The sequence below is a fragment of the Microcebus murinus genome, chromosome 18, assembly GCF_040939455.1.
Source record: "Microcebus murinus isolate Inina chromosome 18, M.murinus_Inina_mat1.0, whole genome shotgun sequence".
Classification (NCBI taxonomy): domain Eukaryota; kingdom Metazoa; phylum Chordata; class Mammalia; order Primates; family Cheirogaleidae; genus Microcebus; species Microcebus murinus.
In genome coordinates, this window is record NC_134121.1 from 21,204,547 (window position 1) to 21,226,505 (window position 21,959).

Genomic DNA, 21,959 nt, shown 5'->3' on the forward strand with positions numbered 1-21,959 from the left:
ATTTATCCAGTTTATTCTCCAGCATTAACATCTGATTATTCATGACCACTCTACCTTATTAAGCTCTTCTTTCACTTCATTTGAGTCCTGTTTCTTTTCATTGTTTTCTTTTCCGTTTTCCTGAAATGGAAACTGTGTTAGTAAGTGGTATCTGAAAGGAGCTTAAACTTTAACACAACAAGCTTTTTATTTTAAAATTTTTCACATAATGAATATATATCATACCAAATAAAATTACACCAAGTAGTTGTATGAACAAGTTCAAACAGTAACAGACTTGTTATATATAATTAAGGAATGCCAACCACGTAAAAGCGGGTCACTGTGACCCAACAATTATTTTTAACCCCCCCTTTCAGTGTTTTCTGTCAAAACCTGATGTAGAATACTTCAAAGAGAAATAATTAAATGATCTTGCATTTTGATTTTCCCAAGAATGTTGAATCTCAAATCCTTTCATAAATGGTTAGAAACCTATGTAGGACAAGAACCTGAGCATGTTTGGGTTCCTCTTGAGATGTTGACTCATTCATCTTAACCACTAAAAGACACGGACAGGTATTACCAGACCAGTATTAATAACAAAAATAAATAAAATATTAACACACAACAAATACACTGGAAGATCAAAATCTCAGTCACCCCTAACTCCCACCTCACCCCACCATTCTATTGAATGACAGTAAGTTCTCAACTGCTGAACTTTTCAAACAGTACTACTGTTATTACTGTTGTTACTGTCCAAAGCTAGATCAGTGCTCAGAAAGAATAAAACTCACTATAGTAATCATCACCATCATCACTTAAAAAAAACAAAAAACAAAACCAAACAGCAACAGTAATGCAATTGAATTTTTAACATTATTATCATCCTCATTAATTTTTGAAATAACAATCAAGGTGAGGTAAAGTGAAACTTTGATGGCTACCTAATTCATGTGAGAAAGGTAGACAGACAATAGAAAATAATCTCCCTAAAAAGCATTTTTGATGGGGAAGACTTCTGGAGGAATATGATTTATCTGGTTTATTCATATTGAGGAATTAAAATGGATAATTTCCAGATTCCTACTTCACTGCAAATGACTGTAGATTCAGTGACAGATTACCAAATTATTGCTATGCCAAAAATCATTTAAGAGTTTGTGTATATAGGAGCTAGGTGTCATGTAAGAAGTCAATTATAGATACGTAGTCTCTGTCTCCAGGGCAGTTATAATCTAGGGACTCTTTAATTTGAAATAGTATGTATATAATGCTCTAGACTAAAATATTTGCTTTCCTTTTTATCAACATAGCACATGTTCTAGTGGAATAAACCAAAAGTACTGCCTTTGGAGGCAACATATTCCAATACTTAAAAATAGCTGCCTTGAAGCCTTATTGAAGTACTTCATAAATAATAAATAATATAAAATAGATTTTTGTGATAGCTCCCAACTGTACATTTTCACAGCCTGCTTTTTTTGCTTATGGTGTCCATCTCCTGAAATTGATGCTTCCTTCCATTTCTTTTAAAATCTGTTTTGTTTAAATGCACCCAGATAAATTCAACTCAGTAAGGGTTTATTGGGTACCTTCTATATGAAGGCAGATGTTGGGGTTAAAAATGATGAATAAAACCTCCCTTTTTGAAGAGTTCCCAGTTTATTGAGGGAAAAAGACGCAATTGAATCTGCAAAGTGCAAGGGTAGAGGTCCATACAAAATGTTAAGAAACAAAGAGGAATAAGCAATTAATTTTCAGAGGCAGTCAGGGAAGCTTTTACAGAGAAATAGATTTCTAAACTGGATTGCAAATGACCAGTAAGAAGCTGGGTGTGATGGCTCATGCCTGTAATCCCAGCACTTTGGGAAGCTGAGGCAAGAGGATCACTTGAGCCCAGGAATTTGAGGTTATTGTAAGCTATGAGCTATGATTGAGCCACTGCACTCCAGCCTGGGTGACAGAGCAAGATACTGTCTCAAAAAACAAAAACAAACAAAAAATCTAGTTAGAATTTTTCTGTAAAGGAAGGGGGAAGAGTATTTGAGGCAGAAGGAACAATACATCCAAGGGTATGAAAGTTCAAAGTGTTTGAAGCACTCATGTAGCAGAGCATAGTTACGTAAAAGAAAGTGGCAGAAGATGAGGCTAAAAAGGTAACTGTAGTCAATTTGTAAACAGTTATTCATGTAAATCAAGAAGTATGGATTTTATTCTGTGGTTTTTAATTTTTTTTTTAAATTTTTTATAGAGATAGAATCTGAAACTTCTGCTACCTCTGCCTCCCAAAGCACTGGGATTACAGGCCTGAGCCACTGCACCCTAGTCTTATTCTGTGTTTTTTAAACATAGGACAGATGTGATCAAACTGGTGTTTTTAAAAAGTTAATTCCTCCAGCAACATAGAGGATAGACTGGAAGTGTGAAGGACTGGTGAAAGAGAGAATGAAGGTAAATTTTGCACCTTAAATGCTGCACCTGAAGTGAATTCCTCTCTGCCCCTTGCTCTAGTCTAGGCTATGCCAGACATTGTGAGTATCCAAACAAATCCCATGAGCTTCACCCTTTCGGTACATTCAGATAGTCTCCAAATGTAAGCACCTGCAATTCTGTCTAATGGCTTTCCATCAGCCTAAATGTGGGGATAGGCCAGAAGTGCTTGGGAAATTACAACCATGGGAGAAGCTCCCAGGCAATGACGGATAGGGAGTTTACATATAGTCCTGCAGGTGGGACATTTCTGAGGTGTGTTCTATACTGTCTTCTAGACAGGGGTCCCCAACCTATGGTGAGTTGTATAATTACTTCGTTATATATTACAATGTAATAATAATAGAAACGAAGTGCACAATAAATGTAATGCATTTGAATCATCCCTAAACCATCCCCCCATCTCTGGTCCATGGAAAAATTGTCTTCTATGAAAACCGTCCCTGGTGCCAAGAAGGTTGGGGACCACTGTTCTAGAGTTTTCCAGTAGTATTGAGCCTCAGCTGCCCACAGTGTAATCTGCTGGATAATGCACTTGTTTGGTTTCCTTCACTTTCCTGTATTGCTTCCCTGCTCTCTTACCATCATTTCCTGGAAAAAATGAACTTGCATTCAAATCCTCAGATGAGGGTCTTTTCTGGGGGAACCCAAACAAAAAAATATACAATCACTAGGATTGGGGGCATAATTGGATCTAAGGAATAAAAGAGCAGAAATTAAGGATCACTGAGTGTTCTTTTCCTGAATGGATAGTGATGCCATTGAGTGAAATTAGGAAAAGAGAAAAACAAGTTTGAGGAATGATACAATGAGTTTGAGTTTGGAGGTGTTTTATTTAAGATATCTGCTCAATCACTTGAAAGAAGTTTCCAGTAGGAGTTTGAAGGCCATCTAATATATTATAATGCATTGGCAGGAAGTTATACAGAATCAAGTCCATTGAAAAATGGTGGTGTTGTCCAGTCAGAATAATATTACCCTGCATTTTAATTATTCAAAGTAGGCTGGCGAGGTGGCTTGCATCTATAATCCTAGCACTCTGGGAGGCTGAGGTGGGAGGCTCAGGGTTTCAAGACCAGCCTGAGCAAGAGTGAGACTCCGTCTCTACTAAAAAATTAGAAAAATTAGCCTGGTGTCATGGCACATGCCTGTAGTCCCAGCTATTCAGGAGGCTGAGGCCAGATGATCGCCTGAGCCTCGGGGTTTGAGGTTGCAGTGAGCTATGATCATGCCACCGCACTCTAGCTGGGGTGACAGAGCAAGACTTTGTCTCAAAAAAATATTATTCAAAGTTCATAATATTCTTCACATCTCACACCTCCACCCATGAAACCCTAGAAGTCAACCTAGAGTGTAGGTTGTTGGCTATAAGACAGAGCTTCTATGAATCTAGATACAGACCCTTCACAGTCACTCCCAAAAGATTTGTAACTTGGTGAATTGCAGCATTTGGCAACATGGTTTGCAAGACTTTCAATCATTTATGATAGAGTAGTCAATTATCCTTGAGGAAGGGATTTCCAAGTGTAAGAGAGAAATCATAAATCATTCTGATTTCCCAGACTCACAAAAGATAAGGCTGGGCATGGTAGCTCATGCCTGTAATCCCAGCAGTTTGGGAGGGTGAGGCAGAGGAATTGCCTGAGGCCAGGGGTTCAAGATCAGCCTGGGCAACACAGTGAGACACCCATCTATACAAAAAAATAATAAAAAAAAAAAGTTGGGTATGGTGGCAGGTACCTGTAGTCCCAGCTACTTTGGAGGCTGAGATAGGACGATTGTTTGAGCCCAGGAGTTTGAGGCTGCTGTGAGCATCAAAAAGATAAGAACTATCTTTTACCTGGATTTCTTTTGAATCTTGAAACGCTAAGTATTGACAGATAGAAGGATATATTTTCAGGAGGATGTTAGTAGAGCTCACCCAAAGAAAATAGGTAGGAGGAGAAAAAAAGGGCTGAAGATAGATAAACCCTTGGTGACAAACACTCAAAAGGAGAGCTGAAGAGAAGAGCCAATAAGAGATACTGATAACTGCTGAAAGTGGTAGAAGGACCAGTAGATTAAGGGGTCCAGGAAACTGAAGTCAGTCAAGGTCAATAGTGTCAATAGTTTCTCTAAAGAGAAATCCAGGAGGGTAAGGTGAAAAGACATTATTGAACTTATTGACAAATCAGTGATGACCTCTGTGAGAGGTATTAAACCAATGCCTGACATATATCATCTAATTTAATTTCCCCCACAACCTTATGAAATAAGTATTAAAACCCTGATTTTAATTCGATTAAAATAGAGAATTTAAGTAATTTGCCCAAGGTCACACAACTGGTAGGTCAGAATTCAAGCCAATTTTCTAAGACTAGTCCTTACAACCACTAGTTCAAGTGGTGAGTATTCAACACAACACTCAACAGAATGCTGAAGGCAGAAGTTGAAGAGTGAATGGAAAGTTAAGTTGTAGAGACAGGGGTGGTAGACTATGCTTTAGAGAAGTTCCTAGCAGGTAGGAACTATGTGCACATATTTATGGGAGTTGAAGACAAATGACATCATTAATTTAAAATGTAAACTTCTCTTAAGTGTTGGGACCCTATTCTCCAAATATTTTTATAGACTCATTTATTAATCCACTTAGCAAAAAATTTTAGAGTATCAATTATATACAAAATCACATATATCAAATATATGTATGTAAAATTTTTCCAAGCTGCCTTGGGTCCTGTGATATTATGATATAATAAGAAATATATATATATATATATATATATATATATATATATATATATGTCTCTGCCCCTTGTTCCTGACATAGAAGCTCCTGAATCCCTTGTTCATAGGGGCTCTAGGAGAATCTTTTGTTCTAATATCTTTGACCATGGTTCTTGACACAGAGCTTTTAAGACCTTTGTAATTTCCTGATAGGAGCCTCTGACACATAGCTCCTAAATCCCTTGGAATTTCCTGGGTGATAAGAGCTTCTTCTTTTTGTTTTTTTTAGAGAACAGAATCTCACTATATTGCCCAGGCTGGTCTTGACTCCTGGCAATCCTGCCATCTCAGCCTTCCAAGCAGCTGGGACTACAGGTGTGAGCTACTGTGCCCAGCCAATATCTTTTGATTTAATGAGGTGACTCTTGCTGGGCTCCTGGATAAATTCAGGATGGAGGGTGGTTGCCAGGGGAACCAAAAGTAATTAGAGGGTTGAAACGAAATTTCAGCACTCACCATCACCACCACCAGGGAGGGGAAAGGGAGTAAAGGTTGAGTTGATAACCAATGAGCAATGATGTAATCAATTGTGACTATGTAATGATGCTTTCATAAAAACCCAAAAGAACAAGGTTTGGTGAGCTTCTGGGCTACTGAACACATGTAGAGGCTTAGAGGGTAGCTCACCCAAAAAGGGCATGGAAGCTTCACACCCCCATCCCCAACCTTACCCTATCCATCTCTTCATCTGGGTGTTTATTTGTATCCTTTAAAATGACTTTTGTAATAAACTAGTAAACATAAGTAATGTGTTTCCCTGAGTTCTATGTACCATCCTAACAAATTAATCAAATCCAAGGAGGGAGTGATGGGAACCCTAGTTTGTAGCTAGTCAGTCAGAAGTATAGGTGACATCCAACTGCCTATGTTTGATGTCTGAAGTGGAGGCAGTCTTCTGGGACTGAGCCCTTAATCTTTGGGATCTAACACTATCTCTAGGTAGATAGTGTTAGAATTGAGTTAAATCATAAGATTCCCAGTTGGTGTCTGCTTGGTATGTGGGGGAAAACCCACATGCATCTGGTCACAGAAGCGTTATGTATTGAGTGTGAGAGTAGAATAGGAAAAAACATTATGGTTTGAAGTCTATGGTGCACTGAAGGTAACTATAGCAACAATAAAACCCAAATTCAACTCAACTACTGTCTAGATTGATTCAACTCCACATACCGGTACTAACAGTTTGATGGAAGAAGAGATGTGTCCGTTCCTCACAATAAATACTATTTACCTCAGCTGTATTTGTTTAAATACATATCTAGCATTGTAACAAAATTATAAAACTTAATAAAAAGCAAGGGAAAAATGACCCATTGTGAAAAGATAAAGCACATAATACAACCAAACACAGATAGTCCAAATGTTGGAACTATCAGAGATTTTAAAATAACTATGATTAATAGAACTATTAAAATATATAACTATATTCTATATAATTACAATTATAATATAAAATAATATAACTATTACTATAGTGTTAATATAAATATTAAAATATTGAAATAATTATTAAAATAAGTATCATTAAAGAATCTAGTGGAAAAGGTTAGACCTCATGTATAGTTAGGTGATTTCAGCAGAGATATAGAAACCATAAAGAAAAGTCAAATAGAAATCTTAGATATAAAAATGACAATAACAGAGATAAAGAATTCCTTTGACAGGCTTATTAGTAAACTGGACTCAGTAGAAGAAAAAAATCAGTGACCTTCAAGATAAGTTAACTAAAATTATCCATGCTTAAAACCAAAGGGAGCAAAAAGAGTGAGAAAAAAATAACACAGCATTCAAAAGGTGTGGGACAATATGAAATAGTCTAAATTATATGTAAGTAGAATCCCAGAAGAAAACAGAGAAATAGAATACATTTGTTGATAATTTTTCAAATTTAATAAAAGGCAATAAACCATAGGTCCAAGAAGCTCAGAAGTACTACTCCAAGCATAATAAATACTAAAATCATAACATACCTGGACACATATACAGGCAAGCCTCATTTTATTGTGCTTCACAGATAATACATTTTTTACAAATTAAAGGTTTGTGGTGACTCTGCATTAAGCAAGTGTACAGGAGCCATTATTCCAACAGCATGTGCTCACTTCATGTGTCTGTCACATTTTGGTAATTCTCACAGTATTTCAAACTTTTATTATTAGTTGTATATGTGTTATGGTGATCTATGATCAGCGATCTTTGATATAAATATTGTAATTGTTTTGGAGTACCACAAACTGTACCCATGTAAAAATAGCTCACTTAATCAATAAATATTGTGTGTGTTCTTACTGTTCCACCAACCTAACCTGCTGTTCTTCCATCTCTCTCCCTATACTCAGGGATCCCTATTCCTTGAGACACAATACTATTGAAGGTAGGCCAATTAGCAACCCTACAATGGCCTATTGCCCTGGGTAGAGTATAGTGGCATTATAATAGCTCACCGCAATCTCAAACTCCTAGACTCAAGCGATCTTCCTGCCTCAGCCTCCTGAGTAGCTAGAACGACACAGTAGCTTCATGATGCCGGCTTAATTTTTCTATTTTTAGTAGAGATGAGATCTTGCTCTTGCTTAGGCTGATCTTAAACTCCTGAGCTCAAGCAATCCTCCTGCCTTGGCCTCCCAGAGTGCTAGGATTATTGGTGTGAGCCACCATGCCCAGCCTCATACCTCTCACTTTAAATCAAAGGCTTGAAATGATTAAACTTTATGAGGAAGGCAAGTCAAAAGATAAGATAGACCAAAAAGCTAGGCCTCTTGAGCCAAACAATTAGCCTGGCATCAAACCTTCAAAGGACGGACCGACTCTCTTGTTAGGAGCTAATGTAGCTGGTGACTTTAAGTTGAAACTAATACTTATTTACCATTCTGAAAATCCTAGGGCCCTTAAGAATTATGCTAAATCTGCTCTTTCCATGCTCTATCAGTGGAATAGCAAAGCCTGGATGACAATACATCTATTTACAGCATGGTTTACTGAATATTTTAAGCCCATTGTTGAGACCTATTGCTCAGAAAAGAAAAAAAGATTCTTTTCAAAATATTACTGTTCATTGACAATGCACCTGGTCACCCAAGAGTTCTGCTGGAGATGTACAAGTGATTAATGCTGTTCCCATCCCTGCTAACATAATACCCATTCTGCAGCCCATAGATCAAGAACTAATTTCAATTTTCAAGTCTTATTATTTAAGAAATATATTTTGTAAGGCTATAGCTGCCATAGCTAGTGATTCCTCTGATGGATCTGGGCAAAGTAAATTGAAAACCTTTTGGAAAGGACTCACCATTCTAGATGTCATTAATAACATTCATGATTCATAGGAGGAGGTCAAAATATCAACATTTAGCAGGAGTTTGGAAGAAGTTGATTCCAACTCTCATAGATGACTTTGAAGACTTCAGGACTTCAGTGGAGGAAGTAGCTGCTGATGTGGTAAAAAGAGCAAGAGAACTAGAAGTGGAGCCTGAGATGTGACTGAATTGCTGGAATCTCATGATAACACCTGAACAGATGAGGAGTTGCTTCTTATGGATGGGCAAAGAAAGTGGTTTCTTGAGATGGAATCCACTCCTGGTAAAGACACTGTGCATACTGTTGAAATGACAACAAAGGATTTAGAAGATTGCACAAACTTAGCTGATAAAGAAGCAACAGGGTTTGAGAGGACTGACTCCAGTTTTGAAAGAATTTCTACTGTGGGTAAAATGCTATCAAACAGCATGACAGGCTACAGAGAAATCATTTATGAAAGGAAGAGTCAATTGGTCCAGCAAACTTTATTCTTTCTTTATTTTAAAGAGAAATACCATAGTCACTCCAACTTTTGGCAACCACCACCCTGAACAGTCAGCAGCCAACAACATTGAGGTTAGATCCTCTATCACCAAAAAGATTATGCCTTGCTGAAGGTGCAGACGATAACATTTTTTAGCCATAAAATATTTTTTAATTAAGGTATGTATGTTTAAAGATATGGTGCTATTTCATACTTAATAGACTATTATATAGTATAAACAACATAACTTTTATATGTACTGAGAAACCAAAAATTTCATGTGACTCACTTTATTATGGTATTCACTTTATTGTGGCAGTTTGGCACTTCCAAGGTATGACTGTATGGTGGCCAAAAATATGACTTTAATCCCCACAATGAAGAGTACCAACCTTTCACCCAGTTCTCTAACTGAAAGGAAGCCTGGTTCCCTTTGAGAAAGAACTCTGCAACACTGCCACTAGTATGTACTGAAAAATCTTCCTCCAAGTCTTCTCTGCAGAGATCTGTGGCCATTTCCTAAAATGACTGTGTGCTGGGGAAATATCCACATTTCTCATGAATACCTAAACACTGGTTCTAAATTGATGTAAATTCCTGGGACCCAAAATACCACTGCAGTTCACCAGGTAAAGTGGGGGCTTATGGTGGCCAGGTAAAAAAGATGGAGTCTTAACTCAAGTCTGGATCACAGTGGGGCAAGTAGAGCCATAGAACCAACCACCCTGCCATGATTTCATCCTGAATGTATAATTAAAACACAAATACTGGTAATTGGCAGGACTCTTCATATTGGCTCTCTTTCTGGAATATGGACCATTATAGTATGAAGGGCCTAGTTGAAGTCCTTAGAAACCCTCCTTTCACCCTTACATACCAGGATAGCAAACAAAAATATTGCTTCCTTGGAGTAGGAGAATGTGGGATTGCAGAGATTAATGATACCAAGAAAAGTCTGAAAAAGCAGGGGTGATGAAATCTATCTCATGTCAATTGAACTTGCCTGTTTGGCCTGTGAATAAGGCAGGTAGATCTTGGAGAATGACTGTAAATTATTATAAATTTTTTTTATTTCATCATATTATAGAGGTACAAATATTGTTAGGGTTACAAATAAATTATTATAAATTTAACCAGGTAATGCCTGCACTTGCACCTGCTCTTTCATATGTAGTACCTTTACTGAAGCAAATTGACACAGCTCTTGGAACATGGTATGCAGCTATTGTCCTAGCAAATGCTTATTTCTCTGTATAAATTGTCAAGGAACCCAGAAGCAGTTTGCTTTTACTTGGCAGGGCCAATAACATTCCTTTATAGTCTTGTGTCAAGGCTACATCAATTCTCTTGATCTCTGTCATAATATAGTCTACAGAGACATTGAGCATCTTGACCTCCCAGTTAGCATAACATTTATCTAGTACATTGATGAGAGTATGTTGATTGTATCTGAGGAGCAGGAATTAGCAAGGCCTTTAACTATCTTTATGAGATATATGCAAACCAGAGGATGGGAGATAAATTCCATCCCTGGCATCACTTTCCATATCAATCAAGTACCAGTTATTAAATTACTGTCTCAGCTCCAAACTCACCCATTTTTAGTCTACTTGAATGTTGGAGCTGAGACTTTGAAAATCATATTTCTTTGCTTTGCCAGCTTGCTACTCTGTCATACTTTGCTAATTGGGTTTTCCAGAGGGAGAACCCACTGTTGAAGGAAGGACAACAGACTTGCTGCTGCTTCTTCTTTTTTTTTTAGAAACAGGGTCTCATTCAGCCTCAAACTCCTGGGCTCAAGCAAAGCAATCACCCTGCTTCAGCCTCCTGAGTACCTAGGACTACAGGTGCATGCCACCATGCCCAGGCATTTTTAAAATTTTCTGTAGAGACAAAGTCTCGCTATGTTGCCCAGTCCCGGCTTCAAGGGATCCTCCTACCTTGGGCTCCCAACATGCTACGGGCATGAGCCACCAGGCCCAGAACTTGCTTCTTCTTGTCTACTACCTGACTGCTTCTTGTAGCCTTTTGCTTCTTGTGTGCTTCACCTAGTAATGCTTCTTCATCCTGGTGGCAAGATTTCCTTTTTGTAGCAATAGCTAAATCCAGTTTGTAGTTTTTCTGTATTCCTGAAGTTTTCATTATTCAATAACATCAACATCAGCCATCCAGTGCTCCTGCCTCAGAGGTCTGGATCCCAGACCCCATGGTGCCCCTCCTCTAAGTTCAGAGACACCAACACCAGCTGAGCAGTGCCTTCTCCATAGTGACCTGAGTTTCAGCTCTGTGGGGCTACTTCTCTAAGTTTCTGAGTTTTCCCCTTTGCTTCCTTTGGGTTTTTTCCCCCATCCCTAATGATGTAGTAGTTGCTATCTCTGTGATATCTCAGATGTTTCTTTTTACCTTTTTATTTATTTAACAACTTCATATCTAGTTAATAATTCTTTGTTAAAATCTCTTTGCAAATAACTGGTGTGGTTTCTATCTCCTGTCTGGATGCTGACAGATAAATGAAGTTAGTGTGGGTTTTTATAAAATGTAAGAAAAATTACAACCATGTAAAGACAACACATGACTCAATTATACTCCAGTCATTCTCAGCTCTTATATATTCTGTTTGTGCTATATTAATTTATACTTATAACTATACCCAAGTAATTACAAATATAAGGGATTGGATTATCAAGGATAGTACCATGATTTCTTCTCTTTTTTTTGGATCCATCTTTCTTTTTATTTGCTCTCTTTCAACAAGCTTAGCTATATAAACTACGGTCTTTTAAGTGACAAAGTTCATTTGGTGTACAATGAATGAGTTATAGATATACTGCAAGACAGTTATCTATTCAGCTCTAGGAGTGGCCTGAAAGAACTGGAATGGTGGGTACCACCAGGTAATTCACTCCTGGCCAGAAGCAGTGTGATCTAGGGATTCTCAGAGAGCAACCCAAAAGAACCAGGGTCTCATGACCCACCCCTGTTTGCCCCATGGTCCTACAGGGGCAAGCACAATGAAAGACTTGCTAAGCAAAGCCACGGAGTATTATACTACCAGGGTATCACTTTCAGAAGCCAGTTGTAGTTCATATGGCTGCCCATCATAAACACTGTGCCTTGGAGCTACTGGAGGAGTACATATTCCATGTACCAAAGGAACAGGACTCATAGCCTCAGGTGTGGCCAGGAAAGGTAGTGAGGCCTCCTAAATACTCCTGATGGACTCAGCTCTGAAATCGCTCTCTTCATGTATATTGAATTCTTCTCTTTGTTTATATCTTATGTGCTCTTTTAGTTATGTTCAAGTTAGCTGCAGAATTATTGCTCTAATAACACAACCTTACTCTGCAAATAAGAGCTTTGTCATTATTTTGCAACATATACTTGACATGAAAAGTATTTGAGTGGATTCTAAATCCAGTCACATTATCATAGTATATTTACACATTACATTCACAAATGGGAAAAAAGTAACAGCTATTAGGGTCAAATATAATTTATACTTATAATTTTGCAATTGTTGTGAAAATTGTTTTAAAAATTTCTATCACCTACTTGTATCAACTAAGTTCTCCTCAATGATGAATACCAAGAATTTGAAGAGATCAAATTCTGTTAAACTCTGTTAAAAAACTGTTAAACTCTCTTGTTCAGGAACTGCATGTGGTAATTTCAATCATAAAACCCTGTTTCAAAAATGTTATGTTTACAGAAGCAATCTCAGGTTTTTCATTAAAGTTTTGAGAAGACTCTATTTAGAAACTTATACAAATTCAGCTGGCTAGGTTCATTGGCTCATCCTTGCAATTCCAGTATTCTAGGAAGCCAAGGTGGGAGGATTGCTTGAGGCCAGGAATTCAAGAGCAGCCAAGGCAACATAGTGAGACCTCATCTCTAAAACAATAACAATACATATATATAATAATAATAATAATAAGAAAACTTAGCTGGACATGGTGGTTGGTGCCTGTAGTCCCAGCTACTCTAGAGGCTGAAGGAGGAGGATTGCTTGACCCCAGGGGTTCGAGGCTGCAGTGAGCTACAATTGTACCACTGTACTCTAGCCTGGGCAACAGAGCAAGATTCTGTCTCTAAAAAAAAGTAAACAAACAAACAAACAAACAAACAAAAAACACAAAAAAACTTATAAAAATTCAATGCTGTGTGTGGAAACTAAAAAAAATTTATAAATTCTATATTTAATGCCATCCTTAATATGTTAATTTTTCTCATAAAAAATATGTAATGTAACAAAAATGAATTTTTTCACCATGCTCCACATAGTTGTCTCCAAATCTCCTTTAATTTATTAATGTACTGTGCAAATATTATTTCTACAGATGTCACGATGTGTAAAAAAGGTTGAGAACCATTGCTTTAACCTTTAAATTAAGATTATTAACCTGGGATCCCTTGATGGATTTCAGTGGGGATGTGAAATGTACAACTGCATCTTTCTAAGAAAAGGTCAGTCATTTTTATCAGATTCTCAAACCTTAAGAACTAGCTAACCTCAGGGATTTCAAGTTCCCCTATAATTTTGTTAACAAAACAACAAGCGGGGGGAGGTTCCCACTGTTGCTTGCTGCACAGACAGCCAATTAATGAGAAAACGAGGATTGTCAAGGAAGAAAGGAGATTGTGGAGGATATGACAATGGGGATGTGGGAGGAATGGACTACCTCAAATCCATGTCCCCCATTGGCAGGGTTGGGGGTTTTTCTAGAGGTGAAATGAATAATACATGAAGTGTATGAGCAACTTTACATGTTTAGGGTGGAGTGTAGGGCACTCAAACGCAATGAGAAATCATGCTAATACATATGTTGCATGATAAAAAGATGGCGGACAAGTCCCTCCCAGGGTGGAGATTTTAATAATATAATGAGATAGGGGTTAATATTGGTCATTCTTTCAGTCTTGTGTGCAGGCAGGATGTGGGGAGTAGGTTGCTTAGCAGGTCCTTGGGCACAATCTGTGGTGGGGTGTCCCTTATCTTGTCTTCCCTGGACAACAGGTGGTGTAAGGCTTTGTAGTTATCTGATGGCTGCAAGGAAGCTCCACTGTTTCTGGGGGGGGGGGGGGAATAACTCAAAAGGGGATCAGTAGAACAGAAAGTTAAAGTCTGGTCAGCAAATCTTCCTGGCCTGGGAACTTGAAACATAAGAGAACTACAAAAAGGCATTTTTATTCATGGAGTGGGTTACAATTTCACCCCCAAAAAAGTACTGATACAAGTTAAGGGTTACATGGATTCCATTGGTACAACCAGGCCTCCAATATGATAGGTGGGAAGTGAGAAGGTGTTAAAATAGGAGGACTTTTGTCTCTTTGGCTTCCTGTTTTGAGAATCCTGCTCTTGGCTTCTCTATTCTCAAATTCAGATAGGGCAGTAAAAGGATCCTAGGATCTTCACTCTATTAGAAGAATTAATAGATACCCACTCTCTCAGATCACTAGAAAACCAAGCAGGAACCATGGCGGCGCCCAGGAAAGAGTAGGTATAAATGGGGCAGAGAGCATAGATTTCAAATGCTCACCGTGATCCAGCTCCATTCACAAAGTGACAATATTGGGATCTTCAGCCAAAGGCTGAAAGCCAATACCATAAAGAGTACATTTGCCCAGACCTTCTCCTCTGTGTTTCTATAGAACTTTGTAGGCATCAAAGCTTTTCATATTCATATATATATATATATATATATATATATATGTATATATATCCTTTGGGGCCTAGCATAAATGACAGAAGCCATGATACCACTAAATTACACTGTAATTATTTGTTTTTTTGTTTTTGTTTTTTATGGGGTCTTCCAGTAAGGACTGGAAAACCTGCTAGACAAATTCTAAAAGAACTGTAACACTTGTAATTATTTGTTGATGTGCTTTTCCCTGCTAATAGGCTATGAGCCCCTAATAGGTAAACATTTATTTTGTTCTTAAAATAGTTTCTAGTTTATAATACATACTCAATAAATATTTTCTCAATTAAAGGTAAATAAATTAATGAACATACATCCCATTTCTAAATCATAGTTTACTGAAAAGGTAACATACCAGGAAGAGATATTTATCCTGCAAATTAATAAATTAATTTCCTGATACAAACTGAATGTGAATTTGGGTACCTTACAATCCAATTTTGACTGGGATTTTATCACTTGGAACAAAAATGTTCTACACTTACACTAATCTACTTCTCCTACTATTAAGAAAAGGCATGGATCATATCTTTTTGTTATTTTATCCCTTTTTTTCTTGAATCTATTTTCTGCACATAGGGTATACTCAACAAAAGCTAACTGAACTTGGAACAAACCTTAGGGAATAAGAAAGTTATTTTAATTACATACAGGCTTTACAGTTTATACTGCATCTTACATACCTTATTTCAAAAATCCTGTAAGTTAGGGTTCCATTGTCGAGAAGGAGGAACTAAAGTCGAAAAAGGTCAAGCCATTTTCCTGAGGTTTTACAGAGCAGGAACTAGAAACCAGGTCTTCTGACTCCTACAGTAGTGCTCTTCCAACTGTAAGGTCAATGGATTTAACCCTCTCATCTTCCAAAAGAATTTCTTGAGTCTGTTACTACACAAAAGTAGGTAATCAGTGTTGCCATCCCTGAGTCAGTAAGAGAATCAATATGCAAGTATATTACTAAGGCCTATGGATTTGAAAAATGCTTTTTCTAGAATGATACTTTGGTTCATAAACCACACATACTACATTACTTAGTTCATTCAGCTTTCAGCTATGTATATTTCTTGGCTTTGTATATAGCTTCCTGTTTTGTCTCATGCATTGGTTCAAAGTTCTTACTTCTGAACCTTGCCTTCTCTTTTCCTGTTTACTAAGTAGCTCTGGGAAAAACACAGTCAGATTGTTTAATCTGTGAACCATACATCTTTGTTTAATTTTGTCTCCAAGGCACCTTTGATCACCACCAGGGGGCAAAAGCCTACCAGCTGGCTTCTCTGCAATACACTGCATAGGACTGTACAGTACAGGGACCCTCAGAGTCTGATTCTTGATGGAACCTCCCTGCTAATTATTTCAACCACAGGGCCCCAGGGAGAGAACAAAGGCTCAGCACAGAGGGCTCTTGTGGCACTTAACCGTACAGCAGCCAGAAAGAGCTCACGATGGCCCTGTCAGTTTAAAAGGAGCAATGAGATCCAAGAGTGTTTGAGTGACAAACAGGAGGAGGTGGGTTTCAATAACTGCAAACTCCTGTGTGTGTTTTCTACAGCTTTGATATGTATGATGGTATTTACCAGCTCATCCACTCAAATTGAGAAATAGCTCTCTTTCTCTGTGTAAATAATCAATGGTATTTACATTGTGCGATTTTTTTTTCCTTTTTAATCTTGATTTTCCATTACATTCATTGGCTTATGTTCTGCTAACAGTTTACCTTTTAGAAAATTATTCCCTTAAAATATTTTTTAATCTACATTTTTCCATATGTCTATAAAATAAAGAAACTTAAGAGACCGAAGGAGAAGAAAGCTCAACGAGCAAATCCTGTTTAATTAAAAGCATTTCTTCACAGCAGGAAGCAAGTGGGAGGTAAATAGCAGGTTGGACCCTTACAACTCTGTGAGCCCAGCTTTCTCGGACTCCCAGGCTCACTCAGCTTCTCTTCATCTCAGGAATAATGAATGAGTCTTTACCTAAGTAATAGAGGAAGTATGAGGGTACCATGAAGCTTTCCTAGGTATAAAACTGAAAATTGTTCTTTCTTTCAAGAAGTCTTATCATAAAACATAGCCGGAAGGGTGGGAAAAGCTCAGAACAAGCCCCCGAGACCCGGGTCAAAGGAGGGCAAACTGGTCTCTAGGTCTAGCCCAGACCCATCCACGCCCAGTGAAAGCGTTTGAAACTCCGTAAAGCCCTTCGCCACCAGAAAACGTGTTTGCTTTAGGATTTCCAGCTCAGTTTTTTTCCTCTGAGGTTGGTTAAGCCGGGCGCCCCACCTCACAAAATGGTTGTCTCACAAGAGTGAGGATTCCCGCGGCACTCAGCCCTGGGACCCCTCACGCGGCTGGCTCCTCCCGGCCCCCGCCTCCGCCCCAGCCCCACTCCACCGCACCCCTCGCGCGCAAACGGCGCGACTGCAGCGCCAAGGAGGAAACCCGGGAGGGGGCGGCGGCCTGAGGCGCACGCAGTCGGCCGGCTTCCGGCAACTCAAGGGTTACGACGAGGCGGCGGCGCGCGCCGAGGGGAGAGGCGGTTGCTGACAGGTGGCGCCTGCGCACTGGGAGCACTCATTGTGCCCCGCAGCTGCCGAACCGCCCGCCAGCCCGCCCGCCGCCTGTTCGGCGCGTCAGTCCGCGAGAGTCCGGTGGTGGGTGCTGAGCCTGCGGCTGTTCCCGCGTCCTCTTCCTGCTCCCCGTCCCCTCTTCACCCCTACCCTGCATCCCTTTCCCCATCCCGGCTCCGTCACCCTCCCGTCCCCCACACTCAGGACGAGAATGCCCTGCCCGGAACAACCCAGCAGCGCCTAGATGGCTTTGGTCACGGTCCAGCGGTCGCCTACCCCCAGCACCACCTCCAGCCCCTGCGCCTCGGTGAGTCCCTCCTGACGGCCGCTGTGCTTGCTTCTGTCACTGCGGCTCCGCTTTGCCTCAGCGGGTCCCGCCGAACGCCACTGCGCACGCGCCGCGCCGCTTCCCAGGCCTTGGCGCTCAGCTGCCGCGAACCCCCCCACACCCCCATCTTAAAGACAAGCAGCAGGAACTACAGGACGTTGGGTTTTGCCCCTATCACCCTGAGCACCTAGCTCCTCACAGTCCTCGCCCTGAAATCCCCTGTGGCATGCCTTCCTATGGCTTGAGCACTTCCTTTTGGTAATGAGTCATTCTTGCTTTTCACCCTCCCCCTTCTTTTACCCTCTGTTGCTCTGCTGCAGGGAGGGGACCGTGAGACGCCTGCGGTAGCCCCTTACCCACACCCACATCCCCTTACCCAGACCATTTCATGGACCCGTGTAGTATTTGCACACTGCACACCCGTCTTCGGACTCGCCAGGGTGTGTGCCTTTCCCCCAGTCACTTGCTGGCTTTCTTGTGCTCTGTACCGTTCAGGCTTCTTTGGACAGCTGAACGGTAGTTACTGCTTGGTTTCTTCCCTTCCGTGAAGGGTGGCAGCGGTCTCCTCTGTTTCTTGGACCTCTCACCTTTCCTCTACGAGGTCTGGAAGCATCTGGTGCTGCTTGATGATCAGTGCCAATTCATTTCCATCTTAGACATTTATGCCTTACCACTCATTACTCGTGATCGTTCTCGTTCTTGGGTCTTGTTTGTATGGCTCGTTACTTCAGATGCCTTTGCCAATAAAGCATGCTTCCAGAAGGAAAATACCCAGTGACCAGCCTTTCTCTGCTGGGCCCATCTTTGCCTTCTCTCCTCGCCCCACCCCCACTCCTTTACACTCCGTTCTCTTAGGCTTCATTTTTGAAAATCATTTTTAAAATAAAATATTACAAAATGGGCTTTAAAAAACAAACATCCAGATGTTTTAAAGAGAAATAGACTGAATGGAAACATGAGCAATTGGGAAAACCATCTTGAACTTCCTACAGAATTGTAATTTTTTAAACTTGTGAATTTAGTGGTATCAAGTTGCAAAAAAGGTATTCAGTAAACAATGTCAATTTCTACTTAAAAGAAATCAGGTTACTCTTAATATTTATATGTTAACTGAGGTGTGAGCTTTGATACTGAAAACATGTTGGCTTGCGATTTCAATATAGTTTCCTGAATTTCAAAATTTTGTTGGGTATAGTGGTGGTTTCTTCTTTTCTGAGCTTTTACATTTTGTGTGCCCAAATTGACAACTATGTCATAATTCAAGAAGTGGTTATATTTCAGAGGTTAACTTATCTTGTGTGGTTTCAGAGAGCAGAACTAGGATCCTTAGGTAGAAGTTCAGGGAGGCAGATTTCCAGTGATTGTAAGGAAGAATCAACAATGGAGTACACTGCCTTGCAAAATAGTGCCCATTGCTGAAAGTATTCAAGCAAAGGCTGGAGGACCTTGTGCCTGGGAGGTGGTATAAAGGATTCTTGCAATGGGGGACTTGTAAGGCTCTTTCTGAGTCTTTAAGATTCTGTAATTTGAGAATAAAGTAATTCAAAGCTGGTAAAACATTTCAAGATCCTCTGAAGACAAGTATCATAGGTATAGAAATTTAATGTAGTTTATTCTTATGCTTAGTTTTCTTATTCTAGTCTTTGGAAAGTCATTAACATACCATCAAACCATCTTTTTAATAATTAATTCCACTAGTAAACTCTTTGGTTTGTGGTTACCAGGTCTGATTTTGGCTGAGAAAATAATTGAAGGTTAGTAGAGTCATGCCAGCAAACTAAAAATCAGTATTATAGTAACATTATTTTCCCTGGGCATTGTTGAAAACAGTTTATTCTGTGATAGTAATAATATATGTATATCAAGTTGTCTTCATGCCAACTTTATTTATTTATTTATTTATTTTTGAGACAGAGTCTCGCTTTGTTGTCCAGGCTAGAGTGAGTGCCGTGGCGTTAGCCTAGCTCACAGCAACCTCAAACTCCTGGGCTCGAGTGATCCTTCTGCCTCAGCCTCCCGAGTAGCTGGGACTACAGGCATGTGCCACCATGCCCGGCTAATTTTTCATATATATATCAGTTGGCCAATTAATTTCTTTCTATTTATAGTAGAGACGGGGTCTCGCTGTTGCTCAGGCTGGTTTTGAACTCCTGACCTTGAGCAATCCGCCCGCCTCGGCCTCCCAAGAGCTAGGATTACAGGCGTGAGCCACAGCGCCCGGCCCCAACTTTATTTTAATTAATTTATTTCTTAGAGACAAGGACCTCGCTCTGTCTGCCCAGGCTGGAGTGCAGTGGTGCCATTATAGCTAACTGTAGCCTGGAACGCCTGTGTTCAGGAGATCCGCCTACCTCTGTCTCCTGAGTAGCTGGGACTACAGGCACATGGCACCATGCCTGGCTAATTTTTCTATTTTTTTGTAGAGATGGAGTCTATGTTGCCCAGGCTAGTCTTGAACTCCTAGTCTCAAGCAATCCTCCTGCGTTGGCCTCTCAAAGTGCTGGGATTAGAGGCATGAACCACTGTGCCTAGCCCCATCTTTAACATTTTTAGGTGTAGAATTCAGTAGTAATAAATATATTTATATTATTTTTTCCCCTTCATTCTCCCTCCCCCCCCTTATTGGTAACCACCAATCCACTGTCTGTCTTCATGAGAGCCACTCTTTTAGCTCCCACATATGAGTGAGAACATGTGACATTTGTCTTTTTCTGTGGGCTTATTCCACTTAACATGATGGCCTCCAATTCCATCCATGTTGCTGCAAATGACAGGCTTTTGTTCTTTCATTCCTTTTTATGGCTAATATTCCACTGTGTATATATACCACATTTTCTTTATCCACTCATCTGTTGATGGACACTTAGGTTGATTCCATATTTTGGCTATTGTGAGTAGTGCTGCAATAAACATGGGAGTGCAGATAATCTCTTTGATATATTGATTTCCTTTCTTTTGAATATATACCCAGTAGTGGAATTGCTGGATCATATTTTTTGTTTTTTGAGGAGCCTCCATACTTTTCTCCATAATGACTATACTAATTTATATTCTTTCCAACGGTGTACAAGGATTCCCCTTTCTCTATATCCTTGCCAGCATCTTTTTGCCTGTCTTTTTGTTATAAGCCATTTTAACTGGAGTGAGATGATAATTACGTTGTGGTTTTGATTTGCATTTCTCTGATGATTAGTGATGTTGAGCATTTTTTCATATACCTGTTGGCCATTTATCATACTAATTTTCTTGAAGTGAATGATTAGTATACAATAAGGCCATATCTACTTGGTATGACTTCATTAGCCAAAACTTGCATTACTCTAGAATCTTGAGTTATGTTAATCATCACTTTTTTTTTTTTTGAGACAGGGTCTTGCTCTCTCCTGGGGTAGAATACAGTGGCATGATCCTAACTCTCTGCAACCTTGATCAAACTCCTGGGCTTCAGTGATCCTCCTGCCTTAGTCCCCCAAGTAGCTGGGACAACATGCCCAGCTAATTTCTTTTTTCTATTTTTTGTAGAAAGAAGGGGGGGGGGGTGTCTCACTTTTGCTCAGGCTGGTCTTGAACTCCTGGCCTCAGGTGATTCTCCCACCTTACCTTCCCAAAGGTAGGTTAAGATTATAGGCGTGTGCTACTGTGCCTGGCCAACAGTCACTATCGATATACGTGATTAAACTGACTGTGTAGTAAGTTCAGTTGTTAAGCTAAATGGTATTCCATATCTACTAGCCTGGTTATTTCAGTTGTTTATACTTGGCCCATATATTATATACGAAGGAATCTTGGGGCTGGTGAATATACACAGCATCGTTAACATAACTGATAGGCTAATTACCTTTCCTTTCCTTTTAAATTGTCTTCCTATTTGACTCCATCCAGAGTTGTGTTCAGCCAAGTTGTCTCATGGTCCTTATCTCCAGTGTTTAGCTGCTCTCTGACTTCCATGTATTTTATTGCTGCATCTCTTGCTGTATGAATAGGTGGGGTTGTTTATTTTAAAAGAGAGAGAGTGAGCAAAAAGAATCTAGAGAACTATGAAAGAAGAGATTTAATTTTGTGAGGCTAGAAATTTAAATTAATTACTTTAAGCATTCTGTTATACTTTCCCACTAGAGGATACAGGACATTTTAATACTGTCAGCTTTTTAGTATTATTTCATTAGGCATTTAACAATCTACTAGTTGTGAATAGCCATTGTAGATACTAAGATGTATAAGACATTGACCTGTCATATAATCTGGGGGCAGGGGACAGTGGAGGAAGAAGAAACATTAGGTGAGAGGGTAGAAAAGGAGAGTGAGGGTAATGATACCATATGTACCTGAAGAGCCAGTTTGTAATGG

At 39.6% G+C, this 21,959-nt stretch overlaps 2 protein-coding genes, 3 long non-coding RNA genes and 1 other non-coding gene across 7 annotated transcripts in view; 2 read left to right on the plus strand and 4 right to left on the minus strand.

Annotated features, from left to right (window-relative positions):
• EFCAB5 (EF-hand calcium binding domain 5) overlaps positions 1–665 on the minus strand; it is a 111,661-nt gene extending 110,996 nt beyond the window's left edge. Inside the window, exons 1-2 of the mRNA XM_075994287.1 lie at positions 492–665; positions 55–120 (exon numbers count right to left, since the gene is read on the minus strand). Coding sequence (XP_075850402.1) covers positions 55–120; positions 492–533 — 108 coding nt within the window. The 5' untranslated portion in view covers positions 534–665. The remainder of the gene's footprint in view (positions 1–54; positions 121–491) is intronic.
• A 53-nt stretch (positions 666–718) lies between these two features.
• On the plus strand, positions 719–5,595 carry LOC142861861 (uncharacterized). Its single transcript, XR_012912968.1, has 3 exons — positions 719–900; positions 2,338–2,436; positions 5,471–5,595. It is a non-coding gene; the product is annotated as an uncharacterized LOC142861861 (long non-coding RNA).
• A 2,934-nt stretch (positions 5,596–8,529) lies between these two features.
• On the minus strand, positions 8,530–16,419 carry LOC105857901 (uncharacterized). Its single transcript, XR_001147904.3, has 2 exons — positions 15,408–16,419; positions 8,530–13,110 (listed from the first exon to the last, which is right to left on the minus strand). It is a non-coding gene; the product is annotated as an uncharacterized LOC105857901 (long non-coding RNA).
• LOC142862293 (U7 small nuclear RNA) lies at positions 14,827–14,888 on the minus strand. Its single transcript, XR_012913360.1, has one exon. It is a non-coding gene; the product is annotated as a U7 small nuclear RNA (small nuclear RNA).
• Positions 16,420–16,520: 101 nt separating the features above from the next.
• On the minus strand, positions 16,521–17,732 carry LOC142861931 (uncharacterized). The gene is made up of 2 exons (XR_012913045.1): positions 17,561–17,732; positions 16,521–16,694 (listed from the first exon to the last, which is right to left on the minus strand). It is a non-coding gene; the product is annotated as an uncharacterized LOC142861931 (long non-coding RNA).
• Positions 17,416–21,959, plus strand: part of SSH2 (slingshot protein phosphatase 2) — a 259,485-nt gene continuing 254,941 nt past the window's right edge. For both annotated transcript variants that reach the window (XM_012740621.3, XM_012740622.3), the window contains exon 1: positions 17,416–17,591. In XM_012740621.3, coding sequence (XP_012596075.2) covers positions 17,529–17,591 — 63 coding nt within the window. In that variant the 5' untranslated portion in view covers positions 17,416–17,528. The remainder of the gene's footprint in view (positions 17,592–21,959) is intronic.